The following is an 18,420-nucleotide window of genomic DNA, read 5'->3' as shown; positions in this document are numbered from 1 at the left end:
GACTGCTGAGCCCTCTCTGAATGTAATGTTGTAACTATTGGTGTACCACAGGGATCAGGGCTGAGCTCGCTCTAAATGTAACACTGTAACTATTGGTGTACCACAAGGACCAGTGCTGACCCTCTCTGAATGCAGCACTTTAAATAGTGCAGTACCACAGGGATCAGTGTTGACCCCTCCCTAAATATAACATTGTAACCAATGCAGTAAACGAGGTCTCAGTGCTGAGCCCTCTTGAATGTAACATTGTAACTAGTGCAGTAACACAGGGATGAGTGCTGAGCCCTCTCTGAATGTAACATTGTAACTAGTGCAGTAACACAGGGATCAGTGCTGAGCCCTCTCTGAATGTAACACTGTAACTAGTGAGGTACCATAGGGATCAGTGCTCAGCCCTCTCTGAATGTAACATTGTAACTAGTGCAGTACCACAGGGTCAGTGCTCAGCCCTCTCTGAATGTAACATTGTAACTTGTACAATACCACAGGGATCAGTGCTGAGCCCTCTCTGAATGTAACATTGTAACTAGTGAGGTACCATAAGGATCAGTGCTCAGCCCTCTCTGAATGTAACATTGTAACTAGTGCAGTACCACAGGGTCAGTGCTCAGCCCTCTCTGAATGTAACACTGTAACTGTTGATGTACAACAGGCATCCATGCTGAGCCCTCTCTGACTGTAACATTTTTAACACTGTAACTATTGGTGTACCACAGGCATCACAGCTGAGCCCTCTCTGAATGTAACATTGTGACTAGTGCAGTACCACAGGGATCAGTGCTCAGCCCTCTGTAAATGTAAAATTGTAACTGTTGGTGTACCACAGGGATCAGTGTTGACCCTCTCTGAATGTAACATTCTAACTATTGGTGTACCACAGAGATCAGTGCTGAGCCCTTTGTGAATGTAACATTGTAACTAGTGCAGCACCACAGGGATCAGTGCTGAGCCCTCTCTAAATGTAATATTGTAACTAGTGATATATCACAGGCATAAGTGCTGACCCCCTCTAAATGTAACACTGTAACTAGTGCAGTATCACAGGGATCAGTGCTGAGCCCTCTCTGAATGTAACACTGTTACTAGTGCAGTAACAGGGGGATCAGTGCTGAGCCCTCTCTGAATGTAACATTGTAACTAGTGCAATACTACAGGAATCAGTGCTCAGCTCTCTCTGAATCTAACATTGTAACTATTGGTGTACCACAGGGATCAGTGTTGACCCTCTCTGAATGTAACATTGTAACCAATGCAGTACCACAGGGATCAGTGCTGAGCTCTCTCTGAATGTAACACTGTAACTACTGCAGTAACAGACGGATGACTGCTGAGCCCTCTCTGAATGTAACATTGTAACTAGTGCAGTATCACAGGGATCAGTGCTGAGTCTGTAACTACTGCAGTAACAGACGGATGACTGCTGACCCTCTCTGAATGTAATGTTGTAACTATTGGTGTACCACAGGGATCAGGGCTGAGCTCGCTCTAAATGTAACACTGTAACTATTGGTGTACCACAGGGATCAGTGCTGACCCTTTCTGAATGTAGCATTGTAACTAGTGCAGTACTACAGGAACCAGTGCTGACCCCTCCCTGAATGTAACATTGTAACCAATGCAGTAAACGAGGTATCAGTGCTGATCCTTCTTGAATGTAACATTGTAACAAGTGCAGTATCCCAGGGATCAGTGCTGAGCCCTCCCTGAATGTAACATTGTAACTAGTGATATACCACAGGGATCAGTGCAGAGCCCTCTCTGAATGTAACATTGTAACTAGTGCAGTACCACAGGGATCAGTACTGAGTCCTCTCTGAATGTAACATTGTAACTAATGCAGTAACACAGGGATCAGTGCAGAGCACTCTCTGAATGTAACACTATAACTATTGGTGTACCACATGGATCAGTGCTGAGCCCTTTCTGAATGTAACATTGTAACTAGTGCAGCACCACAGGGATCAGGACTGAGCTCTGTCTGAATGTAACATTGTAACTAGTGATATACCACAGGCATCAGTGCTGACCCTCTCTAAATGTAACACTGTAACTAGTGCAGTACAACAGGGATCAGTGCTGAGCCCTCTCTGAATGTAACATTGTAACTAGTGCAGTAACAGGGGGATCAATGCTGAGCCCTTTCTGAATGTAACATTGTAACTAGTGCAGCACCACAGGGATCAGTGATCAGCCCTCTCTAAATGTAAAATTGTAACTGTTGGTGTACCATAGGGATCAGTGCTGAGCCCTCTCTGAATGTAACATTGTAACTAGTGGGGTACCATAGGGATCGATCCTGAGACCTCTCTGAATGTAACATTGCAACTTTTGGTGTACAACAGGCATCCATGCTGAGCCCTCTCTCTGATTGTAACATTTTAACTAGTGCAGTATCACAGGGATCAGTGCTGACCCTCTCTGAATGTAACATTATAACTAGTGGGGTAACACAGGGATTAGTTCTGAGCCCTCTCTGAATGTAACATTGTAACTGTCGGTGTACCACAGGGATCAGTGCTGAGCCCTCTCTGAATGTAACATTGTAAATAGTGCAGTAACAGAGGGATGAGTGCTGTGCCCTCTCTGAATGTAACATTGTAATTAGTGCAGTACCACAGGGATCGGGGCTAAACTCTCTCTATATGTAACATAACTATTGGTTTACCACAGGGATCAGTGCTGAGCCCTATCTGAAAGTAACATTGTAACTAGTGGGGTACCACAGGGATCTGTGCTGAGCCTTCTCTGAATGTAACATTGTAATTAGGGGGGGTACCACAGGGATCAGTGCTCATCCCTCTCTGAATGAAATGTAACTGTTGGTGTACCACAACAGTCAGTGCTGAACTCTCTCTGAATGTAACATTGTAACTAGTGCAGTAACACAGGGATCAGTGCTGAGCCCTCTCTGAATATAACATTGTAACTAGTGCAGTAACACAGGGATCAGTGCTGAGCCCTCTCTGAATGTAACATTGTAACTAGTGCAGTACCACAGGGATCAGTGCTGAGCCCTCTCTGAATGTAACATTGTAACTAGTGCAGTACCACAGGGAACAGTGCTGAGCCCTCTCTCAATGTAACGTAACTAGTGCAGCACCACAGGGATCCGTGCTGAGCTCTGTCTGAATGTAACATTATAAGTAGTGATATATCACAGGCATCAGTGTTGACTTTCTCTAAATGTAACACTGTAACTAGTGCAGTACCACAGGGATCAGTGCTGTGCCCTCTCTGAATGTAACATTGTAATTAGGGCAGTACCACAGGGATCGGGGCTAAACTCTCTCTGGATGTAACATAACTATTGGTTTACCACAGGGATCAGTGCTGAGCCCTATCTGAAAGTAACATTGTAACTAGTGGGGTACCACAGGGATCTGTGCTGAGCCTTCTCTGAATGTAACATTGTAACTGGGGGGGGGTACCATGGGGATCAGTGCTCATCCCTCTCTGAATGAAACATAACTGTTGGTGTACCACAGCAATCAGTGCTGAACTCTCTGAATGTAACATTGTAACTAGTGCAGTAACACAGGGATCAGTGCTGAGCCCTCTCTGAATATAACATTGTAACTAGTGCAGTAACACAGGGATCAGTGCTGAGCCCTCTCTGAATGTAACATTGTAACTAGTGCAGTACCACAGGGATCAGTGCTGGGCCCTCTGAGAATGTAACATTGTAACTAGTGCACTAACACAGGGATCAGTACTGAGCCCTCTCTGAATGTAACATTGTAACTAGTGCAGTAACACAGGGATCAGTGCTTAGCCCTCTCTGAATGCAACACTATAACTAGTGCAGTATCACAGGGATCAGTGCTGACCCTCTCTGAATGAAACACTGTAACTAGTGCAGTACCACAGGGATCAGTGCTGAGCTCTCTCTCTCAATGTAACATTGTAACTAGTGCAGTATCACAGGGATCAGTGCTGAGCCTTCTCTGAATGTAACATTGTAACTAGTGCAGTAACAAAGGGATCAGTGCTGAGCTCTCTCTGAATGTAACACTGTAACTAGTGCAGTAACACAGGGATCAGTGCTGAGCTCTCTCTGAATGTAACACTGTAACTATCGGTGTACCACAGGGATCAGTACTGAGCCCTCTTTGAATGCAACATTGTATTTGTTGGTGTAGCCAGGGATCAGTGCTCAGCCCTCTCTGAATGTAACATTGTAACTAGTGCAGTAACACAGGGATCAGTGCTGAGCCCTCTCTGAATGTAACATTGCAACTAGTGCAGTACCACAGGGATCAGTGCTGAGCCCTCTCTGAATGTAACATTGTAACTAGTGCAGTACCACAGGGATCAGTGCTGAGCCCTCTCTAAATGTAACACTGTAACTAGTGCCACACCACAGGGATCAGTGCTGAGCCTTCTCTAAATGTAAAATTATAACTGTTGGTGTACCACAGGGATCAGTGTTGAGCCCTCTCTGAATGGAACACTGTAACTACTGGTGGTACCACAGGGATCAGTGCTGAGCCCTCTCTGAATGTAACATTGTACCTTGTGCAGTAACACAGGGATAAGTGCTGAGCTCTCTCTGAATGTAACTTTGTAACTATTGGTGTACCACAGGGATTAGTGCTGAGCCCTCTCTGAATGTAACATTGTAGCTAGTGCAGTATCCCAGGGATCAGTGCTGAGCCCTCTCTGAATGTAACATTGTAACTAGTGCAGTACCACAGGGATCAGTACTGAGTCCTCTCTGAATGTAACATTGTAACTAATGCAGTAACACAGGGATCAGTGCAGAGCACTCTCTGAATGTAACACTATAACTATTGGTGTACCACATGGATCAGTGCTGAGCCCTTTCTGAATGTAACATTGTAACTAGTGCAGCACCACAGGGATCAGGACTGAGCTCTGTCTGAATGTAACATTGTAACTAGTGATATACCACAGGCATCAGTGCTGACCCTCTCTAAATGTAACACTGTAACTAGTGCAGTACAACAGGGATCAGTGCTGAGCCCTCTCTGAATGTAACATTGTAACTAGTGCAGTAACAGGGGGATCAATGCTGAGCCCTTTCTGAATGTAACATTGTAACTAGTGCAGCACCACAGGGATCAGTGATCAGCCCTCTCTAAATGTAAAATTGTAACTGTTGGTGTACCATAGGGATCAGTGCTGAGCCCTCTCTGAATGTAACATTGTAACTAGTGGGGTACCATAGGGATCAATCCTGAGACCTCTCTGAATGTAACATTGCAACTTTTGGTGTACAACAGGCATCCATGCTGAGCCCTCTCTCTGATTGTAACATTTTAACTAGTGCAGTATCACAGGGATCAGTGCTGACCCTCTCTGAATGTAACATTATAACTAGTGGGGTAACACAGGGATTAGTTCTGAGCCCTCTCTGAATGTAACATTGTAACTGTCGGTGTACCACAGGGATCAGTGCTGAGCCCTCTCTGAATGTAACATTGTAAATAGTGCAGTAACAGAGGGATGAGTGCTGTGCCCTCTCTGAATGTAACATTGTAATTAGTGCAGTACCACAGGGATCGGGGCTAAACTCTCTCTAGATGTAACATAACTATTGGTTTACCACAGGGATCAGTGCTGAGCCCTATCTGAAAGTAACATTGTAACTAGTGGGGTACCACAGGGATCTGTGCTGAGCCTTCTCTGAATGTAACATTGTAATTAGGGGGGGGTACCATGGGGATCAGTGCTCATCCCTCTCTGAATGAAATGTAACTGTTGGTGTACCACAACAATCAGTGCTGAACTCTCTCTGAATGTAACATTGTAACTAGTGCAGTAACACAGGGATCAGTGCTGAGCCCTCTCTGAATATAACATTGTAACTAGTGCAGTAACACAGGGATCAGTGCTGAGCCCTCTCTGAATGTAACATTGTAACTAGTGCAGTACCACAGGGATCAGTGCTGAGCCCTCTCTGAATGTAACATTGTAACTAGTGCAGTACCACAGGGATCAGTGCTGAGCCCTCTCTGAATGTAACATTGTAACTAGTGCAGTACCACAGGAGTCACTGCTGAGCTCTCTCTCTGAATGTAACATTGTAACTAGTGCAGTAACAAAGGGATGAGTGCTGAGCCCTCTCCGAATGTGACATTGTAACTAGTGCAGTACCACAGGGAACAGTGCTGAGCCCTCTGAGAATGTAACATTGTAACTAGTGCACTAACACAGGGATCAGTACTGAGCCCTCTCTGAATGTAACATTGTAACTAGTGCAGTAACACAGGAATCAGTGCTTAGCCCTCTCTGAATGTAACATTGTAACTAGTGCAGTAACAGAGGGATCAGTGCTGACCCTCTCTGAATGTAACATTGTAACTAGTGCAGCACCACAGGGATCAGCAATCAGCCCTCTCTAAATGTAAAATTGTAACTGTTGGTGTACCATAGGGATCAGTGCTGAGCCCTCTCTGAATGTAACATTGTAACTAGTGGGGTACCATAGGGATCAATCCTGAGACCTCTCTGAATGTAACATTGTAACTTTTGGTGTACAACAGGCATCCATGCTGAGCCCTCTCTCTGAATGTAACATTTTAACTAGTGCAGTATCACAGGGATCAGTGCTGACCCTCTCTGAATGTAACATTGTAACTAGTGGGGTAACACAGGGATTAGTTCTGAGCCCTCTCTGAATGTAACATTGTAACTGTCGGTGTACCACAGGGATCAGTGCTGAGCCCTCTCTGAATGTAACATTGTAACTAGTGGGGTAACACAGGGATTAGTTCTGAGCCCTCTCTGAATGTAACATTGTAACTAGTACAGTCCCTTCCCTCTCTGAATGCAACATTGTAATTGTTGGTGTACCACAGGGAACAGTGCTGAGCCCTCTCTCAATGTAACGTAACTAGTGCAGCACCACAGGGATCCGTGCTGAGCTCTGTCTGAATGTAACATTATAAGTAGTGATATATCACATGCATCAGTGTTGACTTTCTCTAAATGTAACACTGTAACTAGTGCAGTACCACAGGGATCAGTGCTGAGCCCTCTCTGAATGTAACATTGTAAATAGTGCAGTAACAGAGGGATGAGTGCTGTGCCCTCTCTGAATGTAACATTGTAATTAGGGCAGTACCACAGGGATCGGGGCTAAACTCTCTCTGGATGTAACATAACTATTGGTTTACCACAGGGATCAGTGCTGAGCCCTATCTGAAAGTAACATTGTAACTAGTGGGGTACCACAGGGATCTGTGCTGAGCCTTCTCTGAATGTAACATTGTAACTGGGGGGGGTACCATGGGGATCAGTGCTCATCCCTCTCTGAATGAAACGTAACTGTTGGTGTACCACAGCAATCAGTGCTGAACTCTCTCTGAATGTAACATTGTAACTAGTGCAGTAACACAGGGATCAGTGCTGAGCCCTCTCTGAATATAACATTGTAACTAGTGCAGTAACACAGGGATCAGTGCTGAGCCCTCTCTGAATGTAACATTGTAACTAGTGCAGTACCACAGGGATCAGTGCTGGGCCCTCTGAGAATGTAACATTGTAACTAGTGCACTAACACAGGGATCAGTACTGAGCCCTCTCTGAATGTAACATTGTAACTAGTGCAGTAACACAGGGATCAGTGCTTAGCCCTCTCTGAATGCAACACTGTAACTAGTGCAGTATCACAGGGATCAGTGCTGACCCTCTCTGAATGAAACACTGTAACTAGTGCAGTACCACAGGGATCAGTGCTGAGCTCTCTCTCTCTCAATGTAACATTGTAACTAGTGCAGTATCACAGGGATCAGTGCTGAGCCTTCTCTGAATGTAACATTGTAACTAGTGCAGTAACAAAGGGATCAGTGCTGAGCTCTCTCTGAATGTAACACTGTAACTAGTGCAGTAACACAGGGATCAGTGCTGAGCTCTCTCTGAATGTAACACTGTAACTATCGGTGTACCACAGGGATCAGTACTGAGCCCTCTTTGAATGCAACATTGTATTTGTTGGTGTAGCCAGGGATCAGTGCTCAGCCCTCTCTGAATGTAACATTGTAACTAGTGCAGTAACACAGGGATCAGTGCTGAGCCCTCTCTGAATGTAACATTGCAACTAGTGCAGTGCCACAGGGATCAGTGCTGAGCCCTCTCTGAATGTAACATTGTAACTAGTGCAGTACCACAGGGATCAGTGCTGAGCCCTCTCTAAATGTAACACTGTAACTAGTGCCACACCACAGGGATCAGTGCTGAGCCTTCTCTAAATGTAAAATTATAACTGTTGGTGTACCACAGGGATCAGTGTTGAGCCCTCTCTGAATGGAACACTGTAACTACTGGTGGTACCACAGGGATCAGTGCTGAGCCCTCTCTGAATGTAACATTGTACCTTGTGCAGTAACACAGGGATAAGTGCTGAGCTCTCTCTGAATGTAACTTTGTAACTATTGGTGTACCACAGGGATTAGTGCTGAGCCCTCTCTGAATGTAACATTGTAGCTAGTGCAGTATCCCAGGGATCAGTGCTGAGCCCTCTCTGGATTGTAACTGGTGGTGTACCATAGTGATCAGTGCTGAGCCCTCTCTGAATGGAACACCAATAGTTACAGTGTTACATTTAGAGAGGGCTTAGCACTGATCCCTGTAGGCTTGCAAGATTGCCCCTTCCACACAGTATCAAAAGCTGTCAGTTTGCCTCTCATTCTGCACAAGGAATTTGCAAGTCCTGAGCAGCTATCATCCTTTGAGGGAGAGGGAGATACAGAGAGAGAAAGACAGAAAGAGAAAGAAGCTGTCTCCCTCGGAAATTTGTATAGAAATCCTTCATTTCTATTTGTGTGTCTGTATATGTATGTGTGTGTATGTATGCATGTGTGTGCGTGTATGTGTGTGTGTACTTGCATGTCTGTGTGTGTATGCATGTGTGTATGTGTGTGTGTACTTGCATGTCTGTGTGTGTATGCATGTGTGTATGTGTGTGTGTACTTGTCTGTGTGTGTATGCATGTGTGTATGTGTGTGTGTACTTGCATGTCTGTGTGTGTATGCATGTGTGTATGTGTGTGTGTACATGTCTGTGTGTGTATGCATGTGTGTATGTGTGTGTGTACTTGCATGTCTGTGTGTGTATGCATGTGTGTATGTGTGTGTGTACTTGCATGTCTGTGTGTGTATGCATGTGTGTATGTGTGTGTGTACTTGCATGTCTGTGTGTGTATGCATGTGTGTATGTGTACTTGCATGTCTGTGTGTGTATGCATGTGTGTACTTGCATGTCTGTGTGTGTATGCATGTGTGTATGTGTGTGTGTACTTGCATGTCTGTGTGTGTATGCATGTGTGTATGTGTGTGTGTACTTGCATGTCTGTGTGTGTATGTATGTGTGTATGTGTGTGTATGTATGTGTGTGTGTACTTGCATGTCTGTGTGTGTATGCATGTGTGTGCGTGTATGTGTGTGTGTACTTGCATGTCTGTGTGTGTATGCATGTGTGTATATGTGTGTGTACTTGCATGTCTGTGTGTGTATGCATGTGTGTATATGTGTGTGTACTTGCATGTCTGTGTGTGTATGTGTGTGTGCACGGGTGTATCTGCAGATAATGGAAAATTCTCAGTACACCTGCTGAGCTGATTTCCTTCTTTTTTTTTTTTTTTTTTTTTTACAAACAGTATTACCGTTTCCTTTTTCTAAGTCATGATTAGTATTATTGATATTTATTACTTTTCTGCTTGTCCACTTCTGCACTGGTCACACTACTAACCTCCTCACCTGTCTCAGTATAACAGTAGAAACTCTTCTTCCCCTTAAAATAGCCACTCACCACCTGCTGCCTTCCGGTCTTCCTCCTCCTGCTTCATTCTTACCCTCCCTTTCACCTACTAACCCACACTCAAAAACACTCTGACAATTTATACTCTGAAATGTTTAATCTTGTCTATACATGCTTGTACAGTGCCCCTTTGTAGTCGGGTTTGTATACAATCACAGAATTAATCCAGCAAACTTCTTTACAGTCCTGCTTGGTGCTTAGTACCAAATTTGTTGCAAATCAGAATTGCACAATACTTTATTGAAGCGCAGAACAGCATATTAAACTACTGCACGTCTCGTCTCACTGCCTTGTACCGTACTATACTGCAGTGCAGAACTACATATCACAGTACTGCAAATCTCAGCTCACTGCCTTATACTGTACTATACTGTACTGCACGTCTTGGCTCACTGCCTTGTACTGTACTATACTATACTGCGGAACTGCATATCTCGGCTCACTGCCTTGTACAGTACTATACTGCAGTGCAGAACTGCATATCGCAGTACTGCACGTCTTGGCTCACTACCTTGTACTGTACTATACTGCAGTGCAGAATTGCATATTGCAGTACTGCATGTCTCGGATCAGTACCTTGTACTGTACTATACTGCACAGCAGAACTGCATATCACAATAATGCATGTCTCGACTCACTGTCTTGTACTGTACTATACTGCACTGCGGAACTGCATATCGCAGTACTGCACGTCTCGGCTCACTGTCTTTTACTGTACTATACTGTACTGCGGAACTGCATATCACAGTACTACATGTCTCTGCTCACTGCCTTGTACCGTACTATACTGCAGTGGAGAACTGCATATCACAGTACTGCACGTCTCGGCTCACTGCCTTGTACCATACTATACTGCAGTGCCAGAACTGCATATCGCAGTACTGTACATCTTGGCTCACTACTTTGTTCTGTACTATACTGTACTGCGGAACTGTATATCGCAGTACTGCAAGTCTCAGCTCACTGCCTTGTACTGTACTATACTGTACTGCGGAACTGCATATCACAGTACTGCACATCTTGGCTCACTGGCTTTTGCTGTACTATACTGTAATGCAGAACTGCATATCACAGTACTGCACATCTTGGCTCACTGCCTTGTACTGTACTATACTGCGGAACTGCATATCACATTACTGCACATTTCGGCTCACTGCCTTATACCGTACTATACTGCAGTGCAGAACTGCATATTGCAGAACTACATGTCTCAGATCAGTACCTTGTACTGTACTATACTGCACAGCAGAACGGCATATCAAAATATTGGACGTCTCGACTCACTGTCTTGTACTGTACTGCGGAACTGCATATCGCAGTACTGCACGTCTCTGCTCACTGTCTTCTACTGTACTATACTGTACTGCGGATCTGCATATCACAGTACTACACATCTCTGCTCACTGCCTTGTACCGTACTATACTGCAGTGCAGAACTGCATATCACAGTACTGCACGTCTCGGCTCACTGCCTTGTACCATACTATACTGCAGTGCCAGAACTGCATATCGCAGTACTGTACATCTTGGCTCACTACCTTGTTCTGTACTATACTGTACTGCGGAACTGCATATCACAGTACTGCAAGTCTCAGCTCACTGCCTTGTACTGTACTATACTGTACTGCGGAACTGCATATCACAGTACTGCACATCTTGGCTCACTGCCTTGTACTGTATTATACTGTACTGCAGAACTGCATATCACAGTACTGCACATCTTGGCTCACTGCCTTGTACTGTACTATACTGTACTGCGGAACTGCATATCACAGTACTGCATGTCTCGGCTCACTGCCTTGTACTGTACTATACTGTACAGTGAAACTGCATATCACAGTACTGCACATCTTGGCTCACTGCCTTGTACTGTACTATACTGTACTGCGGAACAGCATATCACAGTACTGCACATCTTGGCTCACTGAAAGTCTCAGCTCACTACCTTGTACTGTACTATACTGTACTGCGGAACTGCATATCGCAGTACTGCAAGTCTCAGCTCACTGCCTTGTACTGTACTATACTGTACAGCGGAACTGCATATCACAGTACTGCACATCTTGGCTTACTGCCTTGTACTGTACTATACTGTACAGTGGAACTGCATATCGCAGTACTGCAAGTCTCAGCTCACTGCCTTATACTGTACTGCATATCATAGTATTGCACATCTTGGCTCACTGCCTTGTACCATACTATACTGCAGTGCAGAACTGCATATCACAGTACTGCAAGTCTCAGCTCACTGCCTTGTACTGTACTATACTGTACTGCGGAACTGCATATCACAGTACTGCACATCTTGGCTCACTGCCTTGTACTGTACTATACTGTACAGCGGAACTGCATATCACAGTACTGCACATTTTGGCTCACTGCCTTGTACTGTACTATACTGTACAGCGGAACTGCACATCACAGTACTGCACATCTTGGCTCACTGTCTTGTACTGTACTATACTGTACAGCGGAACTGCATATCACAGTACTGCACATCTTGGCTCACTGCCTTGTACTATACTGTACAGCGGAACTGCATATCACAGTACTGCAAGCCTCAGCTCACTGCCTTATACTGTACTGCGGAACTGCATATCACAGTACTGCACGTCTCTGCTCACTGCCTTGTACTGTACTATACTGTACAGCGGAACTGCATATCACAGTACTGCACATCTTGGCTCACTGCCTTGTACTGTACTATACTGTACAGCGGAACTGCATATCACAGTACTGCACATCTTGGCTTACTGCCTTGTACTGTACTATACTGTACAGCGGAACTGCATATCGCAGTACTGCAAGTCTCAGCTCACTGCCTTATACTGTACTGCAGAACTGCATATCACAGTACTAGACATCTTGGCCCACTGCCTTGTACTGTACTATACTGTACAGCGGAACTGCATATCACAGTACTGCACATCTTGGCTCACTGCCTTGTACTGTACTATACTGTACAGCGGAACTGCATATCACAGTACTGCACATCTTGGCTCACTGCCTTGTACTGTACTATACTGTACAGCGGAACTGCATATCGCAGTACTGCAAGTCTCAGCTCACTGCCTTATACTGTACTGCGGAACTGCATATCACAGTACTGGACATCTTGGCTCACTGCCTTGTACCGTACTATACTGCAGTGCAGAACTGCATATCGCAGTACTGCAAGTCTCAGCTCACTGCCTTGTACTGTACTATACTGCGGAACTGCATATTGCAGTACTGCAAGTCTCAGCTCACTGCCTTGTTCTGTACTATACTGTACTGCGGAACTGCATATTGCAGTACTGCAAGTCTCAGCTCACTGCCTTATACTGTACTGCGGAACTACATATCACCGTACTGCACATCTTGGCTCATTGCCTTGTACTGTACTATACTGTACAGCGGAACTGCATATCACAGTACTGCATGTCTTGGCTCACTGCCTTATACTGTACCATACTGTACTGCGGAACTGCATATCACAGTACTGCACGTCTCGGCTCACTGCCTTGTACTGTACTATACTGTACAGCGGAACCGCATATCACAGTACTGCACATCTTGGCTCACTGCCTTGTACTGTACTATACTGTACAGCGGAACTGCATATCACAGTACTGCACATCTTGGCTCACTGCCTTGTACTGTACTATACTGTACAGCGGAACTGCATATCGCAGTACTGCAAGTCTCAGCTCACTGCCTTATACTGTACTGCGGAACTGCATATCACAGTACTGGACATCTTGGCTCACTGCCTTGTACCGTACTATACTGCAGTGCAGAACTGCATATCGCAGTACTGCAAGTCTCAGCTCACTGCCTTGTACTGTACTATACTGCGGAACTGCATATTGCAGTACTGCAAGTCTCAGCTCACTGCCTTGTTCTGTACTATACTGTACTGCGGAACTGCATATCACAGTACTGCAAGTCTCAGCTCACTGCCTTGTTCTGTACTATACTGTACTGCGGAACTGCATATCACAGTACTGCAAGTCTCAGCTCACTGCCTTATACTGTACAGTGGAACTGCATATCGCAGTACTGCAAGTCTCAGCTCACTGCCTTATACTGTACTGCGGAACTGCATATCACAGTACGGGACATCTTGGCTCACTGCCTTGTACCGTACTATACTGCAGTGCAGAACTGCATATCGCAGTACTGCAAGTCTCAGCTCACTGCCTTGTACTGTACTATACTGCGGAACTGCATATTGCAGTACTGCAAGTCTCAGCTCACTGCCTTGTTCTGTACTATACTGTACTGCGGAACTGCATATTGCAGTACTGCAAGTCTCAGCTCACTGCCTTATACTGTACTGCGGAACTGCATATCACAGTACTGCACATCTTGGCTCACTGCCATGTATTGTACTATACTGTACTGCGGAACTGCATATCACAGTACTGTCTGCTACCATACTGTACTGCGGAACTGCATATCACAGTACTGCATGTCTCGGCTCACTGTCTTGTACTGTACTATACTGTACAGCGGAACTGCATATCACAGTACTGCACATCTTGGCTCACTGCCTTGTACTGTACTATACTGTACAGCGGAACTGCATATCGCAGTACTGCAAGTCTCAGCTCACTGCCTTATACTGTACAGCGGAACTGCATATCACAGTACTGCACGTCTTGGCTCACTGCCTTGTACTGTACTATATGTACAGCGGAACTGCATATCACAGTACTGCTCATCTTGGCTCACTGCCTTGTACTGTACTATACTGTAACCTGTTCGAGTTTCATCAGCTTTGCTGTACTGCACTATAATGCATTTTAATACCATAGTAAAATTAGTGCTACCTCCAGTGCAGACTACTGTTTCCCAGATAGCTGCGAAAATGTCACTAAATCAGTGGGATTCATGTGGCCACCAAAGTAAAATAAATATCTTTTCCCAACACTTCATGCTTTCCCTGAATATCACTTTACTTCCTAAAGCCTGTCGTTACTTCCTTCTTTTACATGGCTGTCATCATCTCTCTCCTCGTTTGGTTTCTTTCCTTGTAAATGGACAGAAGAATGCCTACGGTCAGCTTTCTAACACCAACTCTTCTTTCATGTGCAGTTAGTTTTTATCACTTAAGGCAAAATGTTACAGATATTGTCTCTTTCTTTCCATTATATAAGTACCCAAACTTGAAACTTATTTTGTATGTGATGGGAAACGACTATGGAACCCCTGCACCTTATACTGTGTTCAAACTTTATTATTGTAGCACAAAAACAAATTTATTTCACCTTGTAAGCATTTCTGTATTTCGCAAGCTTGTTTTTGGCAAGGATCCTTTGGAGGCATAACCAGCCTGCTGAAAATAAAAACAGAAAAGAATATTTAGATAAACATACCTGGATGACTGAAGAATATTTAGATGAACATACCTGGATGACTGAAGAATATTTCGATGAACATACCTGGATGACTGAAGAATAGTTCAATGAACATACCTGGATGACTGAAGAATATTTCGATGAACATACCTGGATGACTGAAGAATATTTCGATGAACATACCTGGATGACTGAAGAATATTTCGATGAACATACCTGGATGACTGAAGAATATTTAGATGAACATACCTGGATGACTGATGCCATTTTTGTTTTGCAGTTCAGCAACAGTGATGGAGACGGGTGAAGCAAAATAAAAATATTTGAGATTCAAGTTCCAAGTGTTATCACATTACAGAAGGAACAAACATAAATGACTAATTAAAAAGGTCAAAAATCTGAAATGTGTTTACAGTATTCCAAGTCATCATTTAAATACTCAATACTTAATTTCTCAAAGCAGTTAAGTTATAAGGGTTTCTGTCAAAATTGTGAGGCATAAATTTAGTCCTAATAACTGCAAAATTCAGGAGTTCAGGAGATTTGACTCTTTTTTTGCAGAGTAATACCTTTGTAAAACACACACAAAAAAAAGAAGAAGAAAAAAGAGCAACACTTCTAGCTGCCACTTTCCCCTGACTAATCCACCTATTTCGTGACATGAATGAGCACATATGCCTCTCTAGCTGCCACTTTCCCCTGCCTAATCCACCTATTTCGTGACATGAATGAGCACATATGCTTCTCAAGCTGCCACTTTCCCCTGTCTAACCCACCTATTTTGTGACATGAATGAGCACATATGCTTCTCAAGCTGCATATCCTTTTTCCTAACCACCCACCTTGATATAATTGCTTCACACTGGGATCACACTTGCAAAAAGAGACAGAGAAAAAAGAAGCAGTCACTCTAGAAGATCTCGTCATGTACTGAACTGCATACGGAAGCAGTCAGTCTAGACAATCTCATCATGTACTGAACTGCATACGGAAGCAGTCACTCCAGAAGATCTCGTCATGTACTGATCTGCATACGGAAGCAGTCACTCTAGATGATCTCGTCATGTACTGAACTGCATACGGAAGCAGTCAGTCTAGATGATCTCGTCATGTACTGAACTGCATACGGAAGCAGTCACTCTAGACGATCTCGTCATGTACTGAACTGCATACGGAAGCAGTCACTCTAGACGATCTCGTCATGTACTCAACTGCATATGGAAGCAGTCAGTCTAGATGATCTCGTCATGCACTGAACTGCATACGGAAGCAGTCAGTCTAGATGATCTCGTCATGTACTGAACTGCATACGGAAGCAGTCACTCTAGACGATCTCGTCATGTACTGAACTGCATACGGAAGCAGTCACTCTAGATGATTTCATCATGTACTGAACTGCATACGGGTTTGGCATAATGTTTGTGGTTTTCACCTTATCGACACAAGGTACAGGGTTTGACAGTAACCTTGGATTATTGGCTAGGCTTAAAATGGCCCTTAAGGGCACCTAGTCTACCATAAACCTATATGATATGATTATATGCCGAGTCTAACTGGTCAACAGACTTTGGGGAAAAAAAGCACCCATTTAAAAAAAATTCTGATACTTTGCAGAAAAGCTGAATGCTAAGTGATTAAGATTTACCTTGGTATTCATACAGTGTGCAGATGCATACCAGCTCTGTGCCCACTAAGGTTAGTGCACCACCATGGACTGTGTGCGCACTGCGTGTTTAGTACACTACCACGGACTGTGTGCGCACTGCATATTTAGGACACCACCACGGACTGTGTGTGCACTGCGTATTTAGGACACCATCACGGACTGTGTGTGCACTGTGTTTAGTACACCACCACGGACTGTGTGCGCACTGTGTTTAGTACACCACCATGGACTGTGTGCGCAATGTGTTTAGTATACCACCCTTTAGTACACCACCACAGACTGTGTGCGCACTGTGTTTAGTAGACCACCACCACTGACTGTGTGAGCACTGTGTTTAGTACACCACCACGGATCACTGGGGATTGTCTCCTATGCCTCTCCTCCCCATCAGCACTTAGTGAATTGCACCTGATTTTCAACCCTGTCCATTTCAAACTGGATCAATGATAAGGAATTCATAATACTTGAGAAGAATGACAGCAGATGTGAGATTTGTGTCTCTGCAGCAGTTAACTTGTGAACAGTATGCCTAGGGCTTTTTTGTTTTATGCTTATTAAACATCATATTACAAACATTTGCTGACTGCTGCTAAATACTCCAGTTTTTTGTAGAATTTTCATATTTTCTAATGTAAGTGCCACCACAATATATATGTAATGATGCAGATTGGAACATGCATTATACACCAAAACCGAGTCATGCTTCTGGGTCAGTGGTGCTCCAAGTGAGAGGCTAGAGGAAGTTGGAAATGGATCATTTAATTGTGCTTCAGCTTGAAGACAGCAAACTTTCCTCACCAAATAACTTGGTATACTGCTGGATGTGTGACATCTAAGTGCACAAGTTACAGCAGTTAGCCAAAATGCAATTTCATCAAGGGAGATGCTTTTACAGGTGCTTTTTTCTCCTTCTGCCTGATGACCATCAATCTTCCGCATACTGGATTTGAACCTATAGGAATCCATAATATGGAGAATCCCTAGATCCACTAAGGCAAGACCTATCCACAGGGAGAGTCATTCAGGCAGGCAAAGAGGAGTTTGCATTCTCACTGGCATCCCAGCAATGACAGTACCTGAGTAAGTCACTAGCCTTACACTTCGGTGGAAGTATGGGTTATCTGTATCACTATGGGCACTCACTATGCCCTCCCCATAGAGCATATGCTCTCATGTAGTATGAGTAAGTCGCTAGCCTTACATTTTTGGACTATCTGTATCACTACGGGCACTCACAATGACCTCCACATGGAGCGTATGCTCTCATGCAGTATGAATAAGTCACTAGCCTTACACTTTGATGGGCGTATGGGCTATCTGTATCACTACGGGCACTCACAATGCCCTCCACATGGAGCGTATGCTCTCAGGCAGTATGAGTAAGTTGCTAGCCTTACATTTTTGGGCTATCTGTATCTCAATAGGCACTCACAATGTCCTCTCCACAAAGCGTATGCTCTCATGCATGCAACAATGAGGCAATCATCAGGCAGTGAGTTGGTGAATTGTAAGCTCTGCCCACAATGCACCCATTGCATTGTACTTGGGATTTAGTCCTTCCTCTAAGAAGCACTGATCTTAGAGATTGTAGCAAGTCCTTTGTACTGTGCCTTGCATAACTGACTTCATCTC

General features: G+C 44.3%; 1 protein-coding gene across 1 annotated transcript in view; it reads right to left on the bottom strand.

The window, feature by feature from the left end:
• The window catches only part of CMC4 (C-X9-C motif containing 4), a 111,712-nt gene that overhangs the window by 62,602 nt on the left and 30,690 nt on the right, over positions 1–18,420 (bottom strand). Inside the window, exon 2 of the mRNA XM_044057732.1 lies at positions 15,033–15,100. Within this exon, the coding sequence (XP_043913667.1) occupies positions 15,033–15,090 (58 nt within the window). The 5' untranslated portion in view covers positions 15,091–15,100. The remainder of the gene's footprint in view (positions 1–15,032; positions 15,101–18,420) is intronic.

This window comes from Protopterus annectens, chromosome 15.part0 (assembly GCF_019279795.1).
Source record: "Protopterus annectens isolate FY-2018-M chromosome 15.part0, PAN1.0, whole genome shotgun sequence".
In the NCBI taxonomy this organism is placed as follows: Eukaryota; Metazoa; Chordata; order Ceratodontiformes; family Protopteridae; genus Protopterus; species Protopterus annectens.
The sequence above is the reverse complement of the archived record's forward strand: the minus strand, read 5'-3'. Positions and strand labels throughout refer to the sequence as shown.